We start from the raw sequence: 23,888 nt of genomic DNA, 5'->3' as shown, positions 1-23,888 counted from the left end.
TATCCGAAAGCCTTGGGACCAGACACTTGTCGGATTTCGGACATTTTCGGATTTCAGAATGGAAGATTTTTAGCGTAGATTAGGTAGGTAGCGCGGGCGGCTTGAAAAGTCTGGAGCTGCTGCCTCCTCCCGGGTGACCGGGAGACTCATTGCATAAATGTTAGTCAGTTAGTTTGGAGGGATTTTATGTGGTGGTGGTGGAGTCGGGGTGAAGGGGGAAACTTTAATTCTTAGTCCCCTACCTGGTCGGCGACTCCCAACCTCGCGGAGCTGGGGGCTCCGTCCGGCCGCGGGCGGCGCCGGTTGTAGCTCCGACCCCGGCAACTCTACCCCTGGCTGCGAGGCGCTCCAAATCCAGCGCCGCCCGCGGTCGGACGTCCCAGCTCCGGGAATGTCGGGAGTCGGCAGCGTCGCAGCGCTGGGATACCAGCGGGGAGCGGGCAATGCCTTACCGGGTCGCCGTGCGGCAAGCTCCGGATCGCTGTGGCCGCCGACACACAACATCGCGGAGCGTCGCTGGATTTGGAGCCGCGGAGCTGGGGGCTCCGTCCGGCCGTGGGCGGCGCCGGTTGGAGCTCCAACCCCGCAACTCTACCCCTGGCTGCGCGGCTCCAAATCCAGCGACGCTCCGCGATGTTGTGTGTCGGCGGCCACAGCGCTCCGGAGCTTGCCGCACGGCGACCCGGTAAGGCATTGCCCGCACCCCGCTGGTATCCCAGCGCTGCGAAGCTGCCGACTCCCGACATTTGCGGAGCTGGGGCGTCCGGCCGCGGGCCGCGCTGGATTTGGAGCGCCTCGCAGCCAAGGGTAGAGTTGCCGGGGTCGGAGCTACAACTGGCGCCGCCCGCGGCCCCAACGACCACAGCGCTGCGGAGCTTACTGCACGGCGACCCGGTAAGGCATTGACCGCTCCCCGCCTCTCCGACCAGGTAGGGGACTAAGAATTAAAGTTTACCCCTTCACCCCCCTTCATATAAAAGCCCTCCAAACTAACTGACTAACATTTAAGCAATGATTTACAGATGTTTAAGCGTCTCCCGGTCTCCAGGGAGGAGGCAGCCGCTACAGTAGTACAGACCTGGGTTGACCGTGGGTCGTTTTCGGTCAAGTTTGGCGCCAAACGCGAGCTTTGGTGCGCAGACGACATCTGGAAAAAATGGCCGGTTTTCGGAGCTTTTCGGTTTCTGGAACACCGGATAAAAGGTTGTGCACCTGTATAATGATTTCACTTTCCCACTTTCAAACTATTCTTATCACTTCTGCTCTCGTACACCATCACTAATCGAATATAATTTTCTGATCTTGCATAGCTCACTAATCAGTTATAATTGGTTTGCATTCTCCCTGCCTCATCAGCATTAATCAGTTATAACTTATTCTCACTGTTCCAAAGCTCGCCTCCACTTGCCAATCTAATTGACAATAATTACAGAGGTTTTCTAAAGTTGCAAGATAAATTTTTAATTTGTTTTAGGATATTTGGATAGATATATGGGTGGGAACGGTTTGGAGGAATATGGAGCAAATGGAACTAGCCCAGAATGACGACTTGTCAGCATGGACAAGCTGGGCCGAATGGACTGTTGCCACGCTGCACAGCTCTATGCCTCAATGAAAAACAGACCATTAAATATTAGAAATAAGGAACTGCAGATGCTGGTTTACCAAGGAACAATGCAAAATGTTGGAGTAACTCAGCATGTCAGGCAGCAAAGACACAATGCTGAAGAAAATCAGCAGGTGAGACGCCATCTATGGAGAGGAATGGATGACGTTTTGGGTCAAGACCCTTCTTCAGACTGATGGGGGCGGGGGGGAGAAAGATGGAAAGTGGGCGGAGACAGTAGGACTTGTAGGAGAACTGGGGAGGAGGGAGAACGCAAGGGCTATCTGAAATTAGAGAAGTCAATGTTCATACCGCTGGGGTATAAACTACCCAAGCGAAATATGAGGTGCTGTTCCTCCAATTTGCGCTAGGCCTCATTCTGACAATGGAGGAGGGCCAGGACAGAAAGGTCAGATTGGGAATGGGAGGGGGAGTTGAAGTGTTGAGCAACTGGGCGATCAAGTTGGTTACGACGGATTGAGCGGAATGTTCAACGAAACGACCGCCGAGCCTGCGCTTTGTATCGCCGATGTAGAGAAGCCTAGAACAGCAGATGCAGTAGATGAGGTTGGAGGAGGTGCAAGTGAACCTCTGCCTCACCTGGAAAGACTGATTGGGTCCTTGGATGTAATCGAGGGGGGAGGTAAAGGGACAAGTGTTGCATCACCTGCGGTTGCAGGGAAATGTATCTGGAGAGGGGGTGGTTTGGGTGGTAAGGGACGAATTGACTAGGGAGATATGTGAAAAGAAAGAGATTAGTTAAAACAAATGTAGGTCCTTTGCAGTCAGAAACAGGTGAGTTGATCATGGGGAACAAGGACATGGCGGACCAATTGAATAACTACTTTGGTTCCGTCTTCACTAAGGAAGACATAAATAATCTGCCGGAAATAGCAGGGGACCGCGGGTCAAAGGAGTTGGAGGAATTGAGTGAAATCCAGGTTAGTCGGGAAGTGGTGTTGGGTAAATTGAATGGATTAAAGGCCGATAAATCCCCAGGGCCAGATAGGCTGCATCCCAGAGTACTTAAGGAAGTAGCTCCAGAAATAGTGGATGCATTAGTAATAATCTTTCAAAGCTCTTTAGATTCTGGAGTAGTTCCTGAGGATTGGCGGGTAGCGAACGTAACCCCACTTTTTAAGAAGGGAGGGAGAGAGAAAACGGGGAATTACAGAGCAGTTAGTCTAACATCGGTAGTGGGGAAACTGCTAGTCAGTTATTAAAGATGGGATAGCAGCACATTTGGAAAGTGGTGAAATCATTGGACAAAGTCAGCATGGATTTACGAAAGGTAAATCATGTCTGACGAATCTTATAGAATTTTTCGAGGATGTAACTAGTAGCGTGAATAGGGGAGAACCAGTGGATGTGGTGTATCTAGACTTCCAGAAGGCTTTTGACAAGGTCCCACATAAGGGATTAGTATACAAACGTAAAGCACACGGCATTGGGGGTTCAGTATTGATGTGGATAGAGAACTGGCTGGCAAACAGGAAGCAAAGAGTAGGAGTAAAAGGGTCCTTTTCACAATGGCGGGCAGTGACTAGTGGGGTACTGCAAGGCTCAGTGCTGGGACCCCAGCTATTTACAATATATATATTAATGATCTGGATGAGGGAATTGAAGGCAATATCTCCAAGTTTGCGGATGACACTAAGCTGGGGGGCAGTGTTAGCTGTGAGGAGGATGCTAGGAGATTGCAAGGTGACTTGGATAGGCTGGGTGAGTGGGCAAATGTTTTGCAGATGCAGTATAATGTAGATAAATGTGAGGTTATCCATTTTGGTGGCAAAAACAGGAAAGCAGACTATTATCTAAATGGTGGCCGATTAGGAAAAGGCGAGATGCAGCGAGACCTGGGTGTCATGGTACACCAGTCATTGAAAGTATGCATGCAGGTGCAGCAGGCACTGAAGAAAGCAAATGGTATGTTAGCTTTCACAGTAAAAGGATTTGACTATAGGAGCAGGGAGGTTCTACTGCAGTTGTACAGGGTCTTGGTGAGACCACACCTGGAGTATTGCGTACAGTTTTGGTCTCCAAATCTGAGGAAGGACATTATTGCCATAGAGGGAGTACAGAGAAGGTTCACCAGATTGATTCTGGGATGTCAGGACTGTCTTATGAAGAAAGACTGGATAGACTTGGTTTATACTCTGTAGAATTTAGGAGATTGAGAGGGGATCTTATAGAAACTTACAAAATTCTTAAGGGGTTGGACAGGCTAGATGCAGGAAGATTGTTCCCAATGTTGGGGAAGTCCAGGACAAGGGGTCACAGCTTAAGGATAAGGGGAAATCCTTTAAAACCGAGATGAGAAAAACTTTTTTCACAGAGAGTGGTGAATCTCTGGAACTCTCTGCCACAGAGGGTAGTTGAGGCCAGTTCATTGGCTATATTTAAGAGGGAGTTAGACGTGGCCCTTGTGGCTAAGGGGATCAGAGGGTATGGAGAGAAGGCAGGTACGGGATACTGAGTTGGATGATCAGCCATGATCAAATTGAATGGCGGTGCAGGCTCGAAGGGCCGAATGGCCTACTCCTGCACCTAATTTCTATGTTTCTATGAGTTACGGCGGGAACGGTCTCTGCAGAAAGCAGAAAGGGGTGGCCCGTAGTTGGAGGTGGCGAAAATGTAAGAGGATTATATGTTGTATGCTACGGCTGATGGGGTGGAAAGTGAGGACCATTTCAGTACAATTTCAGCGTAACCTGGAGCACCACCCTAATTCACTCGAGGATCAAAGAGGATCAGTAATGTAGTCTTAATTTTTCTGGTGATTTATTAATCTGCAGCCGAGATGAGAGAAAGTGGATCGAGAAGCAGAACAGAGCAGCTCGTGCACAAAGGAAAAAAGAAGAAATGAATAGAATAAGGACACTAGTCGGTAAGTTTTGTATTTGAACATCAAATCCATTATTTACTACATAGGATAGCTAAGTAGTTCTCTACTGAGTCAGTTATTTTTCTAGCTCAAAATAAATCTGATATTATAAACATCAATTGTATAGTAAAATGAGCTAGTTCTAAAGCTAATTAGCTTTGTCCTATGGTAGGGAAAGGTACATTTCAGGAAATGTATGAACAGTAGTGGTTGACTGTATGAGAGCCTTATTTCTTGTGGGTCCTCTAGAACATTGGCATTTTAGCACTATTAGCCTGATACCTCCATGCAACATGGAGAACCTACTCTGTTGTTGTTGAGACTTTCTTTTCCGTGAGGCATTCTAAATTGGGCAAATGTATTGCTCAACAAAGAACTGGGAATTCTCCGATAATCCTGTAACAATTTTCCAACCAGTGCCAGCCCAAAAGATTGAGTTGATCATTGAACCTTGACTGTTGTCTTCATATGCTGTTCACAACTTTGTATTTTCAGTATTGTTATTATTTCTATTGTCAGCCACTCACTCAGTGATGACTGTGCAATTGAAAGTCGTATAACAAAGTGCTTTGCTTCTGATGATTAAAAGACTGATGAAGCTATGTTATTTACTACGTCCATTTAGGACTGAGACGAGGAAAAACATTCTCACCTAAATAGTTGTGAGTCTGTGGAATTCCCTGCCACAGAGGCAGTGGAAGGCAATTCACTGGATGTTTTCAAGGGAGAGTTAGATTTAGCTTTTGGGTCTAAAGAAATCAAGGGTTATGGGGGAAAAAGCAGGAACTGGGTATGGATTTAAGATGAACAGCCATGATCATAATGAATGGTGGTGCTGGCATGATGGGCCGGATGGCCTACTCCGCCTATTTTTCTAAGTTCTATGTTTCTAATATTTTTGCCCAATTTAAAATCATTGATTGTTACAATATAGGCTGATCGAATTAATTGGGTGTATTTTTATTTGACCATCTAAGCTATAAACAGTCTTTAAATATTAATTTGTAGAGTTGACCTAACTCTTGTCTTTGGTGCATTTAATTGTGATTGATGGTCTGGATATCACAAAGGTCTCAATGTAAAATCTCAAGACCCAAGACATTATTGTGATGATTTCTTTTACAGACACTGCATACAATTGTGACCCTAGAATAAAAAAATTTAAAGAAGAAGAAAAAGCAAGAAAAGAAGCAGAGAAGAAGGCAAAAGCTGAGGCAAAAAGAAAAGAGCAAGAAGAAAAAGAAAAAGTAAGGATTAAAAATTGAGGAAGTCTGGTTGCATTTAAAAAATGCTGCAATTTGATTTCTGTTATTAAATTGAAAGGATAACATGGGAATGCCATGCTTTAACTGTCAACTGCGAGAAAACATTTCCTTTCCCCAAATTATCTTATAGGGCATGATGTAATAAATGTTTAACATTTTCTCTGCCCTCTTTCCAGTTTAATGACATTTTTACTATAGCGGGGTGAACAAACTAGACACAATACTCCCAAGTGCAGCTGCACCAGCATCTTGTACAACTGTAACATAACGTCCCAACTTATAAACTCTCTTCCTTGACTGTTGAAGGCCAATGTGTCAAATGCCTTCTTCACCGTCTTAGCTACCTGCAACACTACTTTTGGGAAACCATGTTACCTTCAGTTATCCTCCTAGATCCATCTGCTCTACAATACTCCCCAGGGCCCCACTGTTCACTGAAAGTCCTGGTTTGAATTTCCAAAGTGCAACACCTTTCACTTTTCTGAATGAAACTCCATTAGCCATCCTTTGTCCCACTTGCCCAGCTAACCAAGATCCCATTGTTATAACCATGGTTTATGATGCCACCTTGATATTTCAGTATAATCTAAAAATTTATTGAACATACACGTACATTATCGTCCAAATCATTGATATAGATGGTAAATGGCAATGGTCCCAGCATCGATCTCTAAGACTCACCATTTGTCACAGGCTTTCAGTCTTTAAAAACACCCCTCCACCACCACCACCTACCATGAAAATGTTTCTGTGTCCAATTAGCTAGCTCTGGATCCCATGCAATCTGACCGTACAAAGTAGCTAACGTGCAAACTTTATCAAACGTTTTGATGAAGTCCATATAGATTACATATTTGGCCCTGCCTTGACTCTGCCCAGGTCCCTCCCAACCTGCATGTCTTTGGTCCATTGGTGGAAATGGGTCATCAAAGAATTGTGCAAATTGCCCAAACATTTTATTTGGTGCTCTGCAAAATGTAAGCTGTTTTATTTATTTTTTGGGTATTATAAAAAAAACCTTTTGGGCAATTAATGTTGGAATGTTATAAATAAGGTGTCATTTCTATATGTGTGCAGTTTAGTTTGGGACTCGGTGTTATTTTTTAATTGCACAAACAGCAGTGCTAATTTTACCGTGTTCTACAAAGATATTCAAAATATATATTTTTAAATAGCTTAAACAAGCTGAATTGGAAGTTGCCCAATTGGCCAAAGAAAAAGAGGATGAAGAAGCTAGACAACAGGCACTGCAATCAAAGAAGGAAAAGGAAATACAGAAGAAAGCAATTAAGAAAGAAAGGCAAAAGCTACGAACAGTTTGTAAGGTGCGATGAAATGTGGCAGTGTTGGTCACTTCTCGGAATTTCACCATGAATATAAAACAAAAATTCTTATCTGTATATTAATGAATTTATGGATTGAGTGCACATTTTCCTGGCATAAATTTTAGCAGCTAAGTTTCTGTGCTAGAAGTAACTGTTTTCTAACATCATGATGGTTTTTATTTTTTTCCTGGTATATATAAATTTTAGCAGCTAATATATATATGTCTGTATATATATAGATGTAGTATGTATGTGTATATATTATATGTAACATCATGATATATATATATATTATTTATATATATATATATGATATATATATATATATATATATATATATATATAATGTGTGTGTGTGTGTATATATATAAAACTAACATTCTGGCAGTTAAGTTAAAACTAGCATGCACTTCACTAAATGCCCTTTGAAGTGTAAGCAAGGATAGCAACACTGAGGTAACAGCAAATCTTATTTCTTCAGCTCCTGACAGACATCCTTGTCCAAAAATGTTCAATTTGTTGTAGAGATGAAAAACAAAATTTAATTTAGCTGGACCTTATCTGTTAACTTCCTTGCTCTCTGTCATCAGGATAACAATGAACAAATTATTAGCCTTTCTGTTTCATATTGATCTATTAACTTCCCTTCTGTTTGTTCATGTTGATTTAACGATTGCTTCAACCGGCATTCTAATTCCAATGATAGTTTTTAATTTTAGCATCTTTCCTAGCAGGCTGTAAATGGCATCTGCACATAATTAGGCCCTAGTGTATTGGTCATTTCTCCATCTTCTTCCTTGCAAGTTGTATGGTTTCTATTCCCCTGATGTTGGCATCAGTTTCACAAAGGTGAATCAATCACCATCAAGTGTTTCTGATGCTTCTTGCACGTGGGGTGGCTCATCTCTGCCTCCAAAGGTGAAAGTCTATTTTCACATGCACGGATCCCACAATAACAATATAACAATGACTCTATCAGTGGTATTTTAGCGCCAACTCCCCTGTAACTTAGGTGCTGAAACCCAGGCAACATTCTAGTAAATCTTCTCTGTACTCTCTCTATTTTGTTGACATCCTTCCTATAATTTGGCGACCAGAATTGTACACCATATTCCAGAATTGGCCTCACCAATGCCCTGTACAATTTTAACATTACATCCCAACTTCTATACTCAATGCTCTGATTTATAAAGGCCAGCATACCAAAAGCTTTCTTTACCACCCTATCTGCATGAGATTCCACCTTCAGGGAACTATGCACAGTTATTCCTAGATCCCTCTGTTCTACTGCATTCCTCAATTCGTTACCATTTACCATGTACGTCCTATTTTGATTTGTCCTACCAAGATGTCGCACCTCACACTTATCAGCATTAAACTCCATCTGCCATCTTTCAGCCCACTCTTCCAAATGGCCTAAATCTCTCTGTGGACTTTGAAAATCTACTTCATTATCCACAACACCACCTATCTTAGTATCATCTGCATACTTACTAATCCAATTTACCACACCATCATCCAGATCATTGATGTATATGACAAACAACAGTGGACCCAACACAGATCCCTGAGGCACCCCACTAGTCCCCGGCCTCCAACCTGATAAACCGTTATCCAACATTACTCTCTGGTATCTCCCATTAGAGACACTGTTGAATCCATCTTGCTACTCCACTATTAATACCCAACAATTGAACCTTCTTAGCCAACCTTCCATGTGGAACCTTGTCCATATAGACAACATCCACCGCTTTACCCTCATCAACTTCCCTAGTAACCGCTTCAAATAATTCAATAAGGTTAGTCAAACATGACCTTCCAGGCACAAATCCATGTTGACTGTTCCTAATCAGACCCTGTTTATCCAGATGATTTTATATAATATAATTTCCTTTCCTGATATATATTATATATATATGTGTGTATGTATCAGGAAAGGAAATTATATAAGAATTTATATATTTATATATATATATGTGTGTGTGTGTGTGTGTGTGTGTGTGTGTGTGAACCTCTTATCACTGTGTATGAAATGATGTTCGGCTGTGTTCTCTTTGATGCTGCCATCACTATATAAGTGCACATGAAAATTGCATTAATGCCAATGGATTCTGAAGTCAATCATCGCTGCTTTCTGATCTGTTTACTGTATGAGTGATTCACTCTTATTTTTGTACTTTACAAGAATTGGAACTACTTTACTGATAATCAAACGGAAAATGTGAAAATGATGGAGGATGTGGAGAAACTCTGTGACCGACTTGAATTAGTGAGGTAAATATATTTTAATGTTGCTAATCTGCCTTATCTGGTACAGGTGCACAACCTTTTATCCGAAAGCCTTGGGACCAGACACGTTTCGTAATTCAGAATTTTTCGTCTTTCGGAATGGAAGATTTTTAGCGTAGATTTTAACGGCTGGCGCAGTGGTAGAGTGCTCGGCTCATATCCGCAAGGTCGCGAGTTTGCGCCTCGATCCCGGCAGTTACTCGATCGCGAGTTTGAGTCTTCAATGTAGTTTTTTCTTGCAGAATAGGAGAGAATAGGGAGGGTTAGGCTGGGATCATTCTCTGCGAGATAATCTTAGTGCGGGAGACAAGTGTAGGAGAGGTGTACTGACTGTGTGGGCAGAACTTTGGAAGTGATTGCCCACCATTCTCAAAAGCCGCTGTGTCTCCCTGTCCCTCCAACTCCAGAGGAATCCGCTGCCCGATGCGCCGCTACAGCGACAAGTGGCAGTTCGCCCACAGCCCGAGCTGCGCCCCCTCATCCGCAACCCGGGTTCCTCTGGAGTTGGAGGAATCTCAAATTGTGGAGTACAGAGGCAAATAAATAAATGATGGGTCTTTGTCCAAAACATTATGGAGGGCACTGTGTGTGAAAGGATGAACAGACTGAATCTCTTTGACAGAGAAAGCTGAGGGGTGACCTATAGAGATCTTTAAGATTGTAAGATTTTTGTAATGTACATAAAAATACTATATTTTTACTTTTGGTGAATAGAAAAACCTTAAGCCATTAATGCAAGATTGCTACCAAGAATAAAGTATGCAATTCAGAGAAAGATGATAGCATGGAACTTGATACAACTAGAGTGAATGAGAGGAACTGGATTTTTCTATATAAAATATGAAACCAAATGTTTTAACAGATTGTATTAAGAATGTTTACCTATAGGGATCTTGAAAAATAGTGAAAGGGACATTGATGTGGCGAACACGTGTGGGAATATCAGAATATCACTGCTATAAGAGACGCAGCAATAAATTCAACAAATAACTCTGGTTGCCTTTATTCACAGAGTGATTAGAACGTGGAGGTTGTGACGTGAGCAGGCAGCTGCAAAACATTTTAAGGAAAGCTAAATAAATAGAAAAGAGTAAATGGATTTCTAATAGGAGTTTGTAATTTAAGATGACAGGCTTGTGTGGAAACTGTGCAGTACCATCATTAGCCGGTTGGGCCAAATGATTCTGTGCTGTATCATTTAAAATCAATGCAATATTTTGTCTATTATGGAGGTTCCAGGATCACGTATCACCCTCATTCCCTCTGCTCATCTGCTGCTACCTGATCTATATTGTTTGTGTATCTCCTCTGCTCTGCCCATTATAGATGTTTCACCTGCATCTATATAATAATTTTCTCCTTTAACATCCTCTTTGAAATCCATGTAATTATCCCAGCTTTTAAAAGTCTCTTTAGACTGGAGTCAAATTTAATTTCATCCCTCTAGGGAGAATAAAGTTTCATCTTAAATGTCACATAAATGCAAATCTACTTTTTTTTTTTTTAAATGTTGTTTATAAACATGAGCAACATTTTTTTTTAAATTGTGGATCAAAATTTCTAAGTAGGTACTATCTTTGACTTGTAATATCCATGTGCATTCAATTACTGGATTATGTCTGCCTAAATGTACATGGACATAATAATGCTCGGAAAAGACATAAAAACCATGGATATCAATGTTTGTTTTTCTTTTTCGTAGCCTACAAACCTTAAATGAAGTACTTGCATCAAGTACAAGGGATGAAGGTCAAGCTGAAGTACAGAAACAGGTACAATGTTTGTTGAGGTGGCACAAAAAGTATTTTCCTGGCATGTAGTCTGCAAAATTTGGTTTATGGCATTGGTTGCTTGAGTGCTCTTGGGACCAAAATGGATAGGTTTGTGCCACATCGAGTAAGAACTCATTTTGGTGAGTTTATTTCCTCATTTTAGTGCCCCTGCTGTCACCTTAGCTAATGCAGGTCATCGTGTCCTAGAGATTAATTGCCTTTAAGGGCTATAATTTCTCTAATTTTAGTCTTTTTTATTAATGCTTTGGTTCTCATTCACTTTTGATCTTTAGTCGTCGATTATTTTCTGGAGGTTTCTTGGTCTCCTTCCAGGAAGACATTAATAAATTACCTGATTATTTTCTACCATTTCCATAGCCCCCATTGTAGTTTGTCTTGCTTCAGTCAGAAAATAAATAACGTTAAATTCTTTGTTATAGTATGGTACTTTATTTGTTATATTTACCAATGTACAGTGAAATTCATTTTTGTGTACAGTTCGGTACAAGTATCACTATACATAAGCACTTAGATACATATTATATAAGCATCTCGGATACAGTATACAGCAGTAGTACACTGAGGCATTATAGTGTCGCCTGCCATTTTCAAGTCCCAGTTGTTGTAAGTGCAGGGTTCTTGACCTGACCATGAAGGCCCATTGTCCTGACGGTGTTGCAGGGTCGGCCTGGCCAAGCATAGCCATGGTGACCTCCACCGCTCCGTGCTGCTGTAGGCCGCGTGTGATCCACAGGCTCGGCCTCTGTGAACGGCACCCGATCCACTGTCGAGGCAGTGCACTCCCTACCGCAGCCGGTCTGCTTACTTGCCCTCTGTCCGACTCCCTCCACTCTGGGCGGGCAAGCCTGGCCGTCCAAATGGATTCCCGTCTACGGTGTGGTCTTCCATCCGTGGTGGGTGAGTCGGGCATACCGGGAGAGTCCCCAGTCTCTAGCAGGTGAGCTGGACCTTTCTGGCTGGGTCCTCTGGCCGCGGCTCACCGGGATACTCCCGCTGCGCGAGGCTCGCCTATAAGCTTGTCTGTTTTTGAGTTTATTACTTCGCCAATAGTCATTCTTCTTTCTCTTCCCCTACCAATATCTTGATCCTTTTATGAAATGTTAAACTTTCCTAAGCTTTTTTTTCTTGGCATCATTTTAAGCTTTCCCCTTTAATCTAATACCTGAATGGTCCTCTTGCTCTATTCCTCGCAATTCTCCCACTTGTTGCTTTGATGGAGGTTTATCTCACTCATTCCTGCTGTCCAGCATATTAGTCAAGTGGTAAAATACCAGATACTAGATGGTTACAAAAATGGATAGATGTAGAAAAGTTGATCCTAAGCAATTGAGCAATGATCCAGGGAAGGGTCTGAAATGTCATTTATCCATGTTCTCCAGAGATGCTTCTTCACCCGCTGAGTTACTCCAGCACGTTGATTTTTGTAAACCAGCATCTACAGTTCTTTAAGTCTACATGATTTTTTTTTTTGGAAGATCCAAGAAGTGAATGCACAGTTAGCAAAAGAGAAGGAGGAGGCAGAGGCACGGATGCGGCAGGCTACAAAAAGCTCAGATCACGCTGCAGGTTATGGAGGAGGAAGCAAAGCCTGGATTGAGGAGGACTTGCAGCTCCTGATAAAGGGTGTAAATATCTTTCCTGCTGGAACTAATGCCAGGTAATGTCATGGCAATGTTAATCGAATGAGTAACTTCTGAAGTAACATGTCTTGTTATGTGCAGCACTTATAATGTGTCTTGTGAAACACTGGCAGAATTGAAAATATGGCACATTTCGGCTAAAGTTAAATTGCTTCTGGTGGTATTAATTTCTGGTTGTAATATTGCAAGTTAACGGAAAGAATCTTAAGCAATGCATGTTTTTCACATTTCTTACATGTGGGTCGAGACCTTTAGGGTGCTACTTGTTGGGTGGTGACCACAAATTCTCCTTTGGCAGCAGTATAAGATTAACAGATTTAGAAAAAATGTAATGCAAGTAGGTTGATTCATTGAACCTTTTAATTTTCCCTTTCCACCTCTGTATATCTCAGTTTCTGTTCTGAACAATAATATTAAAAGCATAGCAGCTCCATTTATTCCTGGTCGAGAGATCTATAATTCTGGCTCTTTTTAAACTCTATTTTCTCTTCCACTTTCATCTACTTATGATGGTCATTTTTGCAAAGGAAGTAGTATTTCACCATGTGTCCATCTCAAGAGTTAGTGGGCATTGTCATGTCAGCTCCATTTAATCCTGTCATGCAAGGGCATGGCCATGGCTGGAGCCTTGCGGGTCGGAGCCCGCGGAGAAGCCGAGGACGGAGCCTGTGGTCGACGGAGCCCGTGGCTGTGGCCTAGGTTGGTGCCACGGAGAGGACCTGGCAGCGATAGTGGAGAGGTCAGCGCGGCAGTCGATGATGGCGCCGGCCGACTGACGAGGATAGACAATGCGAAAGTGAGGACGCCGCTGCCTAGGGAAGGAACATTGGAGGACCTGGCGTGGGGGAACCTGCTGTGAGGAGGGGGGAAAGAACAAAGGAAGACCCGGAGTGGGGTGCCGCTGGGAGGAGGACCTGGCGTGGATACTTTGTAAGCACCCTTGATGTGGTGACTATTTGCATGCCTTGGGTATGCAAGCAAAGAATTTCACTGTGACTTGTCACATGTGACAGAGTATTTATTCATGCATTCATTCATTCAATATGTGTATTTGCATCAGTGAGCACAAGTCAGACTGCAACAAACATAACATTTTGGAAACTCAGGAAGTGAAGGAGCATCATTTAATGTTTCATGTTTAAGTTCCATTCGAGTATCTTTGACCTAAATGTTTCCAGAATTTAGTCAGGTTTCCAGTATCTGTGATTTTTATTGGTATTATATGTGAAAGCAAAGTTTCAATGTTCAGGGTGGATCATTTCATCAAAAAAAAAAAAATTGCATTTGGTTAAGTGAATATTTAAATACTTTTATCGTGTACTTAGTTCAAACCCCCATTAAATGAGATTTATACAACATTGCATTGTAATGTTTTAATATCTAATTTAACTAATGTTTTTATATTCAGATGTGGTTAATGAATTTAAGATCACAGGCATGTGCTTTCTTTTCAGATGGGAAGTAATTGCTAATTTTATCAATTCACATTCAACAAGTGGAATTAAAAGGACAGCCAAGGATGTAATCCACAAGGCTAAGAATTTACAAAAACTTGGTAGGTACTGAGTCTTTTACTAAATCCTCCCTTAAAATGGGTTGAGTAAAAATGTTAAGTATGCAAGCAGATGTTATTTCAATTCATGGTTTATCAGTTATAGAATAAATGGTAGAGCATGAAGATCTATAATGTGTAATTTAGAAATACCTGTTAATATTCTCCAGAATATCTTGATTATTTTTATATATTCTGAGCTTGGCTTACATGAACCATGTGATTCATAAGATCTTAAAAATGGTTAGTTTTAATGATTCTGTTTGCCCTGCAGATCCTCAACAAAAAGATGAAATAAATAAGAAAGCATTTGAAAAATTTAATAAGGAACACAGTACAGCAGCTGCAACAGCGGATAAAGTGATTCCTTCAGAGAGATTTGAGGGTAAAAGTGTGAACTACTGATTCTTTAAAACTGACCTTCTGAGCACTCTTTCAAATCTACTCTCATTACACACAAATTACACATTCAGTAGAAAAGCACACAGATTGAATTTAGTTATTTTTGCAGGCAGGCAAAAGTGCTGTCATGACTCCTTAGCAACTACTAATCAATTGTTTTAGCCTCCCACAGCAGATGTTTCACAATCTGCTGCCTCTTTCTTGTTCAAAAAAAAAATCATCTGCAAGGTTTGAAATTTACACAGTTTGAAAAACTTGTAAATTTCTGTAACGCTGCATCCATTGCCCCCTCATTCCACCCTGGTGATCGTACTTCTGGACATCACTAACACTTAACTGCTCTCCATCCTTTGCAGAGTAATGGATTTTCAAAAATGATAAAAACATTGAGCCTAGTAAACAGGTGGAGTGTAGTAGAAAAATAAGGCATTTACCACCTCCTTATTGGGCAATGGCTGCTGGCGTCAAAGTCTAACTGATTGTGCAGGAATCTGGTGCAAGTGACATAACTTGATATCAAATAACGATTTCACTAAAGAAAGTATGATGGGAGGAAAGTAAACCTAATGATTCTCAGATGTTTGCTTTTTGGTTACAGCAGGCATTAATGAAGGTTATTTCGTGGTGCTTTATAGTTGCGTTCATTATTGACCAAAACTTTATATAAATTTACTGATGATTGAAGACTTTTTTTGTTAGTGCCTGGTTATGAAATTAACCCTTGGACAGCCGAAGAACAGAAGCTTTTGGAACAAGCGCTAAAGACGTATCCAGTTAACACACCTGAACGATGGGAAAAAATAGCGGTTACTATTCCAGGAAGAACTAAGAAAGATTGCATGAAGAGATACAAGGTAAATATATAAGACAGGTCTTGAAGAAAGTTGTATTATTTAATGAAATGCTACTCGGCTAATATAGACAAACTACTTTAGAACACACTTATAGCTACTGTATCTTGTACTTTGACTGTCCTGCATTGTGAAACCTTTGTTCCTTCTTAACAGGAACTTGTTGAAATGGTTAAAGCAAAGAAAGCTGCACAAGACCAAGTTAATACCACTCGACTGAAGAAATGATGATTCTAACTCCCTTTTATCATTGTGCATGTGATTATTTGATAATAAAATGATAAAACCAAATATAAATGTCTTGTTTTATTTCATAATAGTATAACATTTATCTCAACCAGTACATTGAACTGCAAATTTTGTTATAGTCTGGAAGCTGTTCAACAGGACCTGCAAAAGAAGTTTCAAAATAATTGCAGATCAATTTTTTAAATGCTCTGCAGAAGATATATGATTTATGACATGCACTTACCAACAGCAGCAATGACAGGGGCCTTGTCATAGATGTATCTGTTACATACTTTTCTTACTGTTTTGGCATCAACAGCCTAGTTCAAAAGCAAGACAGATTTCGGCAGATTAATTTATTTACACAAATCATCTTTGGATACAATACCGTGATAATCGATATTTAACTTGGATGCTAGGTTTTAAACATGTGACCCCCCACTATATGGTGGATTTGCAGTTCTAAAACTTTGTATGACCAATTTCCTGTAATGCAAAGCTGCGCATTAGAAATGCGGAAACAGTATGTGTAATTTTCGCAAGTGCAAATATTTAATCTGCACCTCAATTTTTGGTCGTTTTTGTGAATTCTGGAAGGGCAAATTTCCATTACCCAAACTGTTGTAATAAGTGGGAGTCTGGTAGGCAGGGTGGAAAAGCAAGGAATTCAGCCTCTTTTTGAAAATCACCTATAATTAGCACAATATTCACTTACTTCAATCCTAGCTTCAAGTTCAGGGAGAGGAATCCTTCGATTGTAACACAGCATCTGTCTGCCAATATCCTCACAGATTGGCGTTGAACCTGGAAACAATGAAATTCCAAGTGAATACTTGAAAGTGAATAACAAATAACAAAAAAAAATGAACCCTGCTCTTACCATCAAGCTGCAGCAGCATGTTTGTTTTCAGCAGATTTTTGGCTCTTGCAATCTCACTGTCAGTAACACTAGTGCACAATCGCATCCTGAAATAGAAAAAAACTTCTGCTGTAGTGTTTTTTGAAAGCCTCACTGACCGTATTTATTTCCAACTGAAAATATCAATAGAAGATCTTGAAATGAGGCAGAAAGGTTCAGGTAGGAAATTTTACAGCACTTAAAAGTTCACTTCAGGCTTAAAGTGAAAGCATCCCGCTCAGTGCATTTGGGTTTGTATCATGGTGACTTGAAATCAACTTTGCCACGTTTACTATACTACAGTAAAGTGCACTAAGATCAAAATAGTCATGTTTTTATAAATGTTCAAATCATTATGTGATTAAGCAGATATCACTGCTGTTATCTTAATTGAATTCACTTTGTAAATTATATGTCTAACGTGTATGATTGAGCATATCCTTGAAATACAAAATTAAGCTAGAATTTAGTTTCCCCTACTTTTAACCATTTGCTGTGCTGCCACTAGGCAGGCCAGTAGTGTCCCCCCCCCCAATACCCTTTAAAGATAGCTTATGGGCCTATCGCACTTGCGTGATTTTTTTCGGCGACTGGTTCCCCCCTACGACAATGTCTACAACAACCTACCTCCTAGTCGAGGTCAATCTACCGACAACCGAGGACCATTTGGACGTCCACCTACAACAACCTACGACAAGGTAAGAAAATTCAGTCGCTAGTACCTGTTGATGTAGATTGACGTAGGTAGTCGCCAATGGAATTCATCAAAGTCAGCACCAGCGACAACCTATGTCAGGCTACGCTCCTTGGCATCAAGCCAACTGTCGCCGAAAAGTTTTGAACATTTCAAAATCCAGCGGCGGCCAGAAAAGCGCTACGATTCTTTGGGCGACTGAGGTGACTATGCAGGCGACACCCTGGCGACCATGTGGAGACAACCTAGTCGCCTAAAAAATCGCCCAAGTGGGACGGGCATAACACAAACTAAAATTTAGCAATCTTTAATCTGTAAAACAAAAAGTATGTACAATGTATACTTACCACTCTCTTTGTACAAAATGCAACATCTCATCAATTGTATTGGACTCGCAGACCATGTAGAGCCCCCAAAGCCCAGTGTCTGTATAACAGGTGTTGAATGATTGGAAACTGTGGCAGAGGTTACCCTGGCATGCAACCTGTGCCAATTTACTGGACAAGTTCTGTTTTAAAGAAAAAATGTTTTACACAATATTCAAGGATGGCAATGGAATAGGGTAAAAAGACTTTTACTTAGTTTGGATGGAAACAAGACATTGCAGATTTCAGTATTTAACACCCATGTTGGGGTGGGTTATTTTCTTGATTACTTGTAATTTGTAGATACATTTTAAACATACTAGAAATCATTTTCATTGACTTCCCCACGATTAAAATTTGTTACTATACTGTTTCCTAATGCTAGAATCATAGGATAAAAGACAGGCCACTTAAGGAATTTTATTTTCACTGGTCTTATGTAGAGTTTTGCAGATGCAGATTTTTTGAGTATATTCCAAACAGATCGACAGAATCTTTGACCACAAAAGACAAGGCACATAATCAGCTACAAATTTTCCTGCCATGATTGTCCATTTCTTACTTTGACTATTCCACTGATTTCAGTTTCTATCGCAACTTTACTGAAAATATAACCTTGGCACTTCTACTATAAGGGGGTACAGATTGTCTTTAAGCTCAAACAAAACTATTTTCTGTTGAGGTTTTCATGCTTGCTTACTTACCACACCACCGCCAAAAGAACGGTCCCAGTTACCTATCAAGGTGTTTGCAACCATTAGAGGAATAGTGTCTGCATGTGACCAACCGGCAGCTTCAATAGCAATGGCAATATGTGCCAACGGCATCTTATCATCTCTTACACGAATCTGTGGAACAATTATCATGAATGCAACTTACTTCCTAGAGCAAGAAACCATTAGAACTACCTATATAAAGCACTAATCTTAACAGACTACATACACTCTATTATGTTGTAAAGTATAATAGTCCAATAATCAGGAAATTCAGTTAAAGGAATTAGTCCTCAGACATCACACAAACTGAATTCTCAATCAAGACTCTTAGATCAACTTGATTCCACTTCCCATAATGTGATGCATACTCTAAACATTAAATGATTATTATGTAACTCGGGCAGTACATTTTCTTTGCCACCCTGGTTACTCGTCACATTAGCGAGTAAAATTAAAAGCTATGCAGAGACAAGCAAAAAAAAACAAAAAAAACATGTACAGATGGATTTGGGACTGCCTCGACCACCCACATGCGCAGTTCAGCAATAGCTTTAAACTACTGAAATGAGGAGATCTTTATGCACATACCTCACTTCCTGTGAATTTACAAGGAGGCAGATCTGGTATGATGTTACCATCGTAGGTTGTTAAATTACCAAAGTGATGCTTTGCTAAGTCAACCAAATCATCGTGCCCCACACCTGCAAGAAGACATTTACACGTTATTACTGTAGAAAAAGTACATCAATCTTGGCAAATATACACAAGGAATCAACCATCTAAAATTCCAGTTAATTTCTGCACACACACACACACACACACTTCCAATTATTTATTCTTCCCTCATTGCTTAACCGGTTTTGTCTTGCAGTATTCTGCCCAATCACCTTGAGTCTTAATGTGAGTGTGCTAAGGAACAAAACAGCACTATACCAATGCTGAATTCTGTCCTCCAGTGGCATCTGTATTTATTGCTGAGTCACCGAAATTCAAGCAAACCCTGACGTTTCATCACTCAGATGTAGAGTACGATTCACAGTAACTTTGTAGATCAAGTCAAGGACTAAATATGAGCCTTCCCTCAACTATATAACATAATAACGCACAATAAATCCAGCCAAGCGGCGAAGGAGGCATTTGGCATGCTTCTCTTCATCGGTCAGGGTATTGTAGAGGAATTGGAACATTATGTACAGCTATACAAAGTGTTATTAAGGCCACATTTGAAGTACTGTGTACAGTTCTGGTCACCCTGTATTAGGAGGAATGTCACTGAACTGGATTTAGGAGGCTGGTACTGGGTTTTTGAGGGTCTGAGTTATAAGGAGCAGCTGGCTAGACTGGATCTTATTTACCCTGGAGCATGAGAGGCTGAGGGGTGACTTTATAGAGGTATAATCATGAGGGGCAAAGATAAAATGTTTTCACAGAGGATGGATTCTACATGGAACGTGGGGGACAGGTACAATGCCGGCATTTAGATAACTCGGATAGGAACATGGATAGGAAAGGATTGGCCAGGTGCAGGCAAATGGGACGAGCTGGGGTAAGCAACTTGGTTGGCATGGACGAGTTGGGCCGAAGGGCCTGTATCATTCATCGCTGTCTTATCTGCACAACTATGAATTAGATTTTGCTGCAAGTTTCCACACTATACTATGATGTATGTAAAATCCTTCAGATCAATCTTAAAACAAATAGAAAATATAAAGAGTTATGTTTTATTTAATGATGCTGTTCTGAACAATTTATTAAAATTTTAATGAGATAAAATGTAAGCTAAGTTTATAATTCTTTATTTATACTTTTAGTGAATTTCCTTTAAAATGGCATTTACATCCAATGACGTTACCCATGAAAATAATCATATCGGTAACTAAGAAACAAATATCATTTAATACTCCAAATCCCTGTTGACGGAAAGAGCTGTGACTAAATTCGATTAGAATGAGGCTTATGATATATTGAAAGTAAAATGCAATTACCTCCAGCAGCAGCCAGGACTATTCTTGGTCCTTTGTAATGTGTTGTGATGTATTCCACCAGATCATTACGAGTTATAGATCTATTACAGAAATTGTTACAGTAAGCTTAAAATGAGAAAATCAATAATAGCTACTAAAAACAAAATACAGAGGCATACTTGATGTTTTCTGTAGGGCCCAAGATGGTGCGGCCTAATGCTGTGCACTGGTAGGCTGTTGCGTGTAGATAATCAAAGACAACTTCCTGAAGGTTGGTTTCAACTTCTTGCATTTCTCTCAGGATAACACCACGTTCACGCTCAATCTCAGCTGCTCCCAAGGTGCTGTTCTGGATGATGTCTGCGAGTATTTCAACAGCTGTGTGCAAAACATGGCATACAAATGAAGATGTATTATTTTAATCAGACTTTTTATAACCCAAATCTCTTCACTGTGTCCAATGCTATACAGCTTGGACAGCAGATAAATTATTATAACTTCTGAAAACATAATGCTAATTGCATTCACAATGAAATAGATCTGTGAGTGGGGAGGGAAAATAAATTCATTTCTCTGCTAAAGGGAAGGAGTCTCAAAGTTAATTTGCAAAACTACAGCTCTTTACAAATCAAAAGAACCTTTATGTTCCTGGTATCCAGGTTCAAAAGCTAATTAGACATCAAGGGAATCACCTCTGGGCAAATCTTTGGAAAATGCTTTAGCATAATACACCGTTTGTTCTCTAGAAGTGTATGCATTTAAATGGGCTCCCATGTTCTCAATTTCAAGTTCCAAATCAAGCTGAGAGCGTTTCTTTGTGCCCTGTGGAAGAAGGAAAAGAAAAAGGCTTACTAATAATTTATTGAATTATGATGAAAGAACTGGTATTTTTTATGACACCGAATTTACATGACACTGAGCAGAGCATTAATCCATATCATTTGGAGTCTTAGCATGACATGTCTAGTTCAACTTCCAAAAATGGTTTAGTTCTCAACCATCGTTTCCAGTGTTTTGCACCACAAACCAATGCATAATGTTTCCAACTATTCTACACACTCTCAATATCACTGAACTTCCTAGTCCCTGGTATAAATTATTCCACAATCTCACCCCTTCTTCCCCTCCATTTTAAAGACATTTTTATTTGCTGATACTTCCTTCCAACTTTCTACCCTAGTTCACAGGCTAAAATATTAACAGCACAATCTTGTCTCTTCAGTATAATTTTGTTCCACCTTAAAACCTACCCCTTGAATCGAAAGCCTAAATTCTTCTCCCTACTCCTATCCAATTCCATCTCTAAATTGTTAAATTGCTTGGACACTTCACTACATTAAACACAATGTCCAAATAAAAGCTGTAGTTATTAAATAATTTCATCACTGCATTAATCAGGCCTGGATAGAGTAAATGTGGAGATGATGATTTCCACGAGTGAGAGAATCTAAAACCAGAGGCCATAACCTCAGAATAAAAGGATGTACCTTTAGAAAGGAGATGAGGAATATCTTGATTAAGAAGTTGGTGAATCTGTGGAATTCATTACCACAGATGGCTGTGGAGGCCAAAACAATGGATGTTTTTAAGGCAGAGATTGACAGATTCGTGATTAGTAAGGGTGTCGGGTGTTATGGGGCAAAGGTAGGAGAATGCGGTTGAGAGGGAAAGATAGATAGGCCATGATTGAATGGCGGAGTAGACTTGATGGGTCGACTGGCCTAATTATGCCCCTAGAATTTATGAACATTGAAAATTCTCATGGTAATTGCTGCCGTCCTTACTTTGAAGGCCATGTGTTCCAAAAAATGAGCTGTTCCATTGTTCTTTTCATTCTCATAGCGACTCCCTGCATCAATCCACAATCCAACCTAGAGAAAGTAACAAAAATTTAATTTAAATTCAAGCCAAACAATTTCCTCGTACCAACACTTAAAGGCAAACAATTGGCAACAATACAATGCAAAATTACAAAGGGGAATGTTCTCAAATTTGGCATGTTATTTTATGCTGATGCAACAGACTTTTTTTTCCCCCCATTTGATTTTTTTTTTAAATCCAGTGTTATGTATGCTCAGGTCCTCCCTCAGCTACCGAATGCCTGAATTATGCACATCTGATACAAACTAGCGTTTGAGACCATCAAGATGAATTTGTTGGCTGTTGGGAGGTCTGGGGGCATTTTCTGCCATGTGAGAACATAAATCGCAGCCACATTCCAACCGTTGCATTACAAACAGTTCACAGAAATGAAACCTACCATAACCTGGGGAGGAACTGAATAGGTAATGTTTTAAATCTCTCAAGATCAAATGTACAGGATAATTAGAGACATACAACAGATTATCTGTATTAATGGGGTGGCAAGAAAGTAGTTAATCGACACTTCCCACATTGCCATGATATAGCAGTCTGTCTCTCTCGTTCAATATTTCCATGAAAAATTTGAGTACATGCACAGAAAATCAAATTTTGCTGTAGAAACAGATTGGGAACATGGCAAATATGAGATTATAGGAAAAATCAGATTAAAGCAGACACAAAGCAAAATGTGAAGGTGTGTTTTGATAAATAATTAGAATGGAAAAATATTCTGATAACAAATGAATTTAGAAATAGCGGAAGGAAAAAGAGCTGGCGCCCAGCTCTTTAAAAGCCAGACAACACACACAAATACAAGTAGGTCTCGGCTACAACAGATTCATTAGGAAGAGATCAACATTGAGATATTTTGGTCCAGATCACCCATGACTCGCAGATGTTTTTTCCAGCCACGAACTGTCCCATTTACAAACATTCCAAACTCTGAAAACAAACTGCACTGCTTATCAATCATCAACGCATGGCAAAGACGTGACTGGTCTCATTGGTCATCCCTTGTGATTTACAGGATACCTCACTGAATACAATTCCCTGTTGGGTTATTTTGGAATTGGGATGAGTCTATTCTACTGCCATCCAAATTATGTATATTTAAAATCCATTTTTCTTCAGTATGACACCTTAAAATGACAGAACTACATTTTAAAAGACTAGAAACTAAATATATGGTCACTGATCTTCATTGATAAGTGGAATTCAGTTTTAATTTTAATGTTTGTCACCAGTATTTGTTTTTGTAAAGTTTATGGTTATTTGGCTCTTGATTCTACATCATTTACACATTACACACTACCATCCCTGATCCTAAGTAACCTACTAAATGACCACTGAGATTATGTTTAGATGCCCTAAGATTCCAGTTTAGGTGTATTAATAGCACGTGTATAGCGTGCAAGCTATGTTTTACATGCTGTCCAATTAAATCAGATATCATGCATAAATGCATTCAAGCCAAATTCAAATAAAATAGGTAGAGCATGGGGAAAGAAACAGAGTGCAGGATTTCCAGAGGCAAAGTCCAATGTCCTCAATGG

At 40.4% G+C, this 23,888-nt stretch overlaps 2 protein-coding genes across 3 annotated transcripts in view; one reads left to right on the top strand and one right to left on the bottom strand.

The window, feature by feature from the left end:
- The window catches only part of dnajc2 (DnaJ (Hsp40) homolog, subfamily C, member 2), a 36,459-nt gene extending 20,558 nt beyond the window's left edge, over positions 1-15,901 (top strand). Inside the window, exons 8-17 of the mRNA XM_055653147.1 lie at positions 4,402-4,493; positions 5,616-5,737; positions 6,931-7,080; positions 9,266-9,354; positions 11,072-11,141; positions 12,638-12,819; positions 14,257-14,357; positions 14,629-14,739; positions 15,456-15,610; positions 15,764-15,901. Of these exons, the coding sequence (XP_055509122.1) occupies positions 4,402-4,493; positions 5,616-5,737; positions 6,931-7,080; positions 9,266-9,354; positions 11,072-11,141; positions 12,638-12,819; positions 14,257-14,357; positions 14,629-14,739; positions 15,456-15,610; positions 15,764-15,835 (1,144 nt within the window). The 3' untranslated portion in view covers positions 15,836-15,901. The remainder of the gene's footprint in view (positions 1-4,401; positions 4,494-5,615; positions 5,738-6,930; positions 7,081-9,265; positions 9,355-11,071; positions 11,142-12,637; positions 12,820-14,256; positions 14,358-14,628; positions 14,740-15,455; positions 15,611-15,763) is intronic.
- Positions 15,901-23,888, bottom strand: part of pmpcb (peptidase, mitochondrial processing subunit beta) — a 69,970-nt gene continuing 61,982 nt past the window's right edge. For both annotated transcript variants that reach the window (XM_055653150.1, XM_055653148.1), the window contains 11 exons: positions 22,257-22,343; positions 21,165-21,294; positions 20,652-20,850; positions 20,494-20,573; positions 19,097-19,209; positions 18,497-18,640; positions 17,775-17,935; positions 16,716-16,801; positions 16,551-16,639; positions 16,080-16,155; positions 15,901-15,997 (listed from right to left, as the gene is read on the bottom strand). In XM_055653150.1, the coding sequence (XP_055509125.1) occupies positions 15,936-15,997; positions 16,080-16,155; positions 16,551-16,639; positions 16,716-16,801; positions 17,775-17,935; positions 18,497-18,640; positions 19,097-19,209; positions 20,494-20,573; positions 20,652-20,850; positions 21,165-21,294; positions 22,257-22,343 (1,227 nt within the window). In that variant the 3' untranslated portion in view covers positions 15,901-15,935. The remainder of the gene's footprint in view (positions 15,998-16,079; positions 16,156-16,550; positions 16,640-16,715; positions 16,802-17,774; positions 17,936-18,496; positions 18,641-19,096; positions 19,210-20,493; positions 20,574-20,651; positions 20,851-21,164; positions 21,295-22,256; positions 22,344-23,888) is intronic.

This window comes from Leucoraja erinacea, chromosome 22, assembly GCF_028641065.1.
Source record: "Leucoraja erinacea ecotype New England chromosome 22, Leri_hhj_1, whole genome shotgun sequence".
NCBI lineage: Eukaryota > Metazoa > Chordata > Chondrichthyes > Rajiformes > Rajidae > Leucoraja > Leucoraja erinaceus.
This window is presented reverse-complemented; position numbering and strand designations above follow the sequence as displayed.